Source organism: Equus przewalskii, unplaced genomic scaffold (genome assembly GCF_037783145.1).
Source record: "Equus przewalskii isolate Varuska unplaced genomic scaffold, EquPr2 contig_117, whole genome shotgun sequence".
Taxonomy (NCBI): Eukaryota; Metazoa; Chordata; class Mammalia; order Perissodactyla; family Equidae; genus Equus; species Equus przewalskii.
In genome coordinates, this window is record NW_027226914.1 from 29,915 (window position 1) to 36,736 (window position 6,822).

At 46.1% G+C, this 6,822-nt stretch overlaps 1 protein-coding gene across 1 annotated transcript; it reads left to right on the forward strand.

Annotated features, from left to right (window-relative positions):
- The first annotated feature begins 2,882 nt into the window (after positions 1 to 2,882).
- LOC139081265 (zinc finger protein 658B-like) lies at positions 2,883 to 4,196 on the forward strand. The gene has a single exon (XM_070606741.1). The coding sequence runs from the start codon at positions 2,883 to 2,885 to the stop codon at positions 4,194 to 4,196; it is 1,314 nt and encodes a 437-aa protein (XP_070462842.1).
- The last annotated feature ends 2,626 nt before the right edge of the window (positions 4,197 to 6,822 follow it).

The window sequence follows — 6,822 nt, forward strand, 5'->3', positions numbered from 1 at the left end:
AGGGGAGAGAGCAAAAGGGGTGATGAGGCTCACATGCGAGGTGACGGACTATAATTAGTTTTTGGGTGGTGAACACGATGTAATCTACACAGAATTCGAAATATATTACAACGTACATCTGAAAGCTATATAATGTTAGAATCCACTGTTACTGCAATAAAATAAAATAAAATAAAATAAAATAAAATAAAATAAAGAAGTGTAGGAGCCTCAAGAGGCTGACAGGCTTTTGGAACGTTATTCTAGGGGTTTTTATGGCTTAGCTCAGGGCGGCAGACGCCAGCCTGAGACACAGCCATGACACAGTCACTAACTTCAACTAAATTATATTCCAACCGGAGGAAAATCAAAACTACTATAATAAGAATAATTTATTGAAGGCCTCACTCTGTGCCAGATCCTGTGCTCACTGCTTTGCACCAACTGTCTCATTTAATCCTCACATCCAAAAGCTAGGTTACCACTAATCTCCCCATTTTAAAGGTGAGGAGGCGGAAGCAGAAAGATGGCAATCTGCCTGGAATTCCCATAAGGATTCTCTATTTAATGACGTGACTTTTTGACAAGATTTAAAGGTTTAACACATTACAGTGAAGATGCAGATCCCAGTATCACAGAAAGTGAAAAACACTGAGTCCTGCCAAATGTATTAAAACGCTAATTATGGATCCTCACAGTCTCTTTGCGTGTTTCTTCAGATGAGGGAAAACCCAGTGTGAAAAACCGCTGATGAGATGTCTCCAGATGAGGAATATGTCTGGTCTTTAAAGCCGGGAACTATCCCAGTAGATTCTAAGTCAGTGGGTCCAGAGCAGGCCTTGAGCGTCTCCGTTCTTTTCAAAAGCCCCACAGGCTACACTTCCGTGCCCTGGGAGTTGGGAAGTACAGCCATGCCCTACACCGGGACGTTTCAGTCCACAACGGGGGTCCCATAAGATTAGTCCCGTAGAGCCTAAGTGTGTAGGAGGCTCTGCCATCTAGCTTTAGGAACTCCGTGGTGTTTGCACGATCACGAGATTGCCTGACCATGACACACTCCTCAGAACTGATCCCCACTGTTAAGCAAAGCGTGACTGTACTGCCTTAGATTCTCCACGGTTCCAGACCCTGCACTGTTTGGATGACTGCACACGCAGAGGGCACCGTGTCTGAGGCAGAGAGCAGCTTCAATCACACAAGCTCTCGACAGAGAGTCAAGGAAAGGCGTGCTCTGCTTACACGACTCTCTACTTTTCTCTGCGTCTCAACTATTTTACAGCTAATCTACTTTTTTTAACCGAGCAGCTTTGCCAAAAACATGTTACCAACAAATACTAAACAAACCAATATAAACAAGACATATTAAATAAGCCTAACCCTAAAATGCTACTGAAAAGGCTTTTATTTCCCTGGGACAATTTTGACAGCATTAGATTCTTTTACAAAGAGCAGCCAAGTCGAGGGAGATTATTTCTAATTCCACAGTGCTACAGATGCGCTCAGTAGCAACTGCAAGCTGGAAAGGAAACAAAGTTGGGTGTCATCCATTCAAGTTCACACACTTCACCAGGGACAGCCTCCAAGCCTTTAATACTTACGTATGCATTTATCCATTTATTTCATCAACCACTACTAACGCCTACTAAAGGCCAGACACTGCTCTAAGTACTTTGCGGATAGGAAATATCCTTTCACCTTTACACTAACCTATGGAGTGTGTATGATAATCATCCCCGTTTTACAGATCAGGAAACTGACACACAGAATGGTACAGTAACTTGCCCAAGTTCACACAGCCCGTAGGTGGCATGGCTAGGACCCATTTGACAGAGTCTGGCTCCAGAGTCCACGTTCCGAATCACGACACTTAGTCTCCAAAAACCTATAGAAAGCGTCAGCCTTAATCGAAAAGTTTTGTTTTCCCCAGCCTACAGTCCCTACGCGGCCCCAGTCTCCAGGGCATTCTTTCAGCTCCTCTGACAGGCCATACTCCTCCCTTGCCCTGTCCCAACACTCTCCCGCACAAGTCCTCCTTTTCTTGTAGGCATCTGCTCTCAGCTTAAACATCACTGCCTAAGTCACAAAGTCTATCAGTAAATGCCGTATTTCTCAGCACTCAACACAAAATTGCTTTCACATATCTCCTAGGTAATTAGTTGCTGCCTATCTGTCCTTTCCAACTAGGCCGTGAGGCCCAGTACGTCAAACACCCTGTCAGTCTTGCTCCTCAAGTGTCCAGACCACTGAACACGCACCGACCAGAGGAAAGGAAGGACTTGTCCCAAAGTCACTTCTCCAGACTATGTGGAAGGAGGGAACGGACGCAGCACCCTCGAGCCTCACGCTTTCTTTGCCATACTTTCAAGTGTGGGACACATACCTGTGCTCACAACGCTCCCCGGACAGCCCCCACTGCAGCCCTAACAGGTGGACTTCCGCACAGTCAAGGGCTTTGGAAAGCACTGGCTCTGCACACAAATATCACGTGGCCCTCGACAGGCCACTTCCCCTGAACCGGCCTGAGCTTCGGGGGCACAACAGGCTTCAGGAAAACCCCAACGGAACGTAGCCTCTAAAACAGGGAGACCTGCACGCCTCAGAACGCATGGAGACCAGTGTCGTTATCGACTTCGCGTCTGTCCTTCCAAGGAGCCAAGACCACGGGGGCCGCTTCAGCGCCCGACTCCCGGGCACCGCATCCCCAGGGTGGCCCCTGGGCAGGTGCCTGGCACACACCGCCCGTTCCACGAACGCGTGAAGTGCACGAAGAGACCCCCTCGCTCCACGCGCCGCACAGTTGTCCCGCGACCTGACGGGCACCTCTCGGCGCACAAGCCTATTCCTCAGGGACAGACTCGCCTCCCACCAGCCCCCAGGCCCACGCCCCCAGGTACCTCTCCCAGATGGCATCATCTTCACAGGCGCCCTGGTCGTCCGTGTCCGGCGAGCAGGAAGAGCGGGAGCTGAAGGAGGGCCACCTCAGGCCAGCGGCCATGGCTGTGGAGGGCCCGGGCTGCTGTGCCCAGCGGGGACACGGAGCGGCGTCCACGGACGCCGGCGGAACGGACGAGCCCAGCCCGGGAGAGAGCAGCAGAGCGTGGCCGGACTCCGCCGGGCTCGGCTCTGGGCAGGCAGGCGCGGCTCGCCGACGCCTCCCACGCCTCCCACGAGGGTGGCCCAGCAGCCGCCCAGACGCTCCCCCCCCCGCTGCCCCGCCCCCTCCAGCGGTGGACTGCGGACAGGGACAGGGACACCCTCCTGGGAGAACTCCTCGGGCCCCGCCCACACGCTTTGGACCTTATGAATGTCAGGAGTGTGGGAAAGCTTTTGCCAATACTTCAACCCTCAGAGCACATCAGAGAACTCACACAGGGGAAAAACCCTATGAGTGTAATGAATGTGGGAGGTCTTTTGCTGACAATTCAACCCTCAGAGCACATCGCAGAATTCACACAGGTGAGAAACCCTATGAATGTAACGACTGTGAGAAAACTTTTGCCCATAATTCAGCCCTCAGAGTACATCAGAGAATTCACACTGGTGAGAAACCCTATGAGTGTAATGAATGTGGAAAAGCTTTTTCCCAGAAGACACACCTCAGTACACATCAGAGAATTCACACAGGCAGGAAACGCTATGAATGTACTGATTGTGGGAAAACCTTCTCCCAGAAATCATACCTCAGTGGTCATGAGAGAATTCACAAAGGGGAAAAACCTTATAAATGTAATGAATGTGGGAAAACTTTTGTCTATAAGGCAGCTCTCATAGTCCATCAAAGAATTCACACAGGAGAGAGACCCTATGAATGTAATGAATGTAGGAAAACTTTCTCCCAAAAGGCACACCTCAGTGCACATCAAAGAACTCACACAGGGGAGAAACCTTATGAATGTAGTGAATGTGGGAAAACTTTCTCCCAAGGAATCACATCTCACTGCACATCAGAGAACTCACACGGGAGAAACTGTACGAACGTAACGAATGTGGGAAAACTTTCTTCAGAAGTCATGTTAACTGTACATCACAAGATTCACATGAGCGAGAAACCCTATGAATGTAATGAATGTGGGAAAGCTTTTACCGAAAATTCAGTCCTCAACACCAAAGAATACACAGGGGAAGAACTCTATGAATGTAATTACTTTGGGGAAACTTTTGCCAATAATTCAGCCCTTGGAGCACATCAGAGAATTCAGATGGGAGACACTCTGTGAATGTAATGAATGGGAAAACTTTCTCCCAGAAGTTGCACCTTAGTGCACATCAAAGAATTCACACAGGGGAGAAACCCTATGAATGTAATGAATGTGGGAAAGCTTTTGCCCAAAATTCAGCCCTCAGAGTACACCAAAGAATTCACACGGGGGAAAAACCCTGTGAATGTGATGCCTGTGGGAAAACTTTTGTCCGTAAGGCAGCTCTTAGAGTACATCATACAAGAATGCACACCAGAGGGAAAGCCCTTATGTGTAATGAATTTGGGAAGTCCTAAAGGAACTCATACATTATTAGATAGGTAACACAATGAAGAAGCTCATGTCACATAGACTGGCATATTTCCCTTAACTATTTCCTTTTCCTCTGGGCCCATAGCTTGTTTAAATTTCCCACTCCTTCATCCAGGTGGGGCTGGTCATGGAATATGATGCTACTACATTTAAGCTAAGTCTGGACTTGAAAGTCACCTACATTCTTCCTGTCCTGTGTTATACCAGAATGGAGAGCCTTCCACACAGACTTGGGTGCTGTATTTTGAACATGGTAGAGCACAAGGTGAAAGAATTTAGAGTCTGAATAACTGGGTGAAACGGAATTCTCCACTAACAGATCTTCACCAGTTGGCTTTTTTTAAAATTTTTTTTTAGGCAAGATATCAACTTGTGCTCTGTTGAGTTCTTACAGGTTTTGGTCTGTTGATTGAATGCAATAGCTTAGCCAACACTGTTAGAGTGGGATGAAAGCCTGTGAATATAATAAATGTGAGAAGACCAATAAGAATTCAGCCTGTCTATGTACATGAGAGACTTCACATGAGGAAGAAAACTTCTGTCAATATCTCGAATAGTCAGCCTTCATCAAAAATCAAGAGAAATCTCAGGGAAAAACACAAGCCTTTGCTGCAAAGTGAACTTCTTTAAACATGAAATAATTAAGATGAGATGAAAATTTTGTATTTTTGATAAATGACATTTTTTAACAAATTCGTGTGTTGCCCAACAATGGTATACGTTCTAAGGAATGCGTTGTTAGGTGATTTTGTCATCATGTGAATGTTATAGAGTGTACACAGACTCTAGGTCGTATAGCCTACTACACGTCTGGGCTATGTGGTACTAATCTTACGAGACCACCATCGTGTATGTGATCTGTCACTGACTGAAACCTTGTTATGTGGCAGGTGTCTGTACTGAGTTTGCTTCAGAGAATTGTTTTCTGAGGAAATGTATCAGTTTCAGAATTGAAGGTCAAATCTTCACCTAGAACTGATGTACCAAAACTTGTGTTTTACATACAATACCAAGGTTTGTAGAATATAAAAAAGAAAATATTTACCTATACACAAACTCAGTGTGGAATGGGAAGTTTTAAAGATGGAGGAGTAACGAATTCTGTGGACAATACCAATAAATGTGACTAGCGTCTGTGCTATATAGTACATCTGTATGAGTCTCTGTAGCAGAGAATTTGTTATTACTGGTGAGTTCTAGTAGAAGGCAGTAGCCAAGTCTGCTCGAACCTGTCCACTTCCCCTTTTTGTGTGACAGTCTGTATCCTTTCGGCTTCCCTCAGCTCGATGCTGTGACTTTGCCCTGCCTGCTAATGTCTGAATATTAGTCTGGTCCAGTTTTTCTAGGTCCTTGGAAATCCGTGGGATTTTTCAAGCATTCTTGTGTGTATGTATCCTTGTGTGTGTTGTGTATGTGTTTGGTGGATGTTGATTTCTACATTTTTTTTGGTCTTCATTTTATGCCACTTTAGTGGTTCGTTTTGTACTGAGTCATTACAAAGCAAATCCTCTCCTCAGCCCTCTTGCATGCATGTAGCCTGAGCATCCTGTCTAGAATCTTTTTCCAAGAACCCAGGATGCTTGCCCACACTGTGCAGCGTTGAAAATCAGCGTTATTTCTGCCCTGCTTGGGCAGCGGGCTTTGAAATTGGAAAGAAACATCAGGGCTACTTTCATATCAGAAGCACTGCATTGGTATTGAAAAGCACACTCGCTTTTGGGGAGGGGAAACTATGTGATACACATAGCATAGTCTTAGAGGACATATTTGGTCCATCTGCCATCATTTCAGGCTACATGGTTTGGTCAGCACAGAGAAGGAAATAAATGAAACCCTCATTTTTAAAACCTGGACCACTAAAGATTTCTCTGGATCCTGGGCATGTTGCTGTCTGCAAGTATAATCTGGTAGTCTGAGCCTGAGAACAAGTCAGGTGATTCTCTGGGTGAGTTTTCTATTCCCTATCCTCGGCTGATACTATGTGAGGGAAAATGGTGGTGTATTTTTAGCATTAATTGGAGAACAGGTATTTCTTCAACAATGGGTTATTGTCACTTAGTGGCATCACTGCCAAAGAAAACAGCCAGGAGTAAGAGCCCGCCCTTGGATGAGGCCTAATGGTCACACCATGGAGATGGATCAACACTCCTCGTGGCACCTAAGTTCCAGCAGTGGAGAGAATATCGTTTGCCCCTGCTCAGTCTCTGACACCCTGATGCAACTTGAGCTTATTGCACAGTGCCAAAAGAGAAATGAAAGTCAAAAGAGATCTCTTTCTACATGCTTGGTTTTTCAGAAAAGTAGAGATGAAAAGAAAAGTATCTAATCTGGA

Bases quoted from the DNA above. Each gene is read 5' to 3' on its own strand.
- LOC139081265 (XM_070606741.1), top strand. From the start codon at position 2,883: ATGGCATCATCTTCACAGGCGCCCTGGTCGTCCGTGTCCGGCGAGCAG.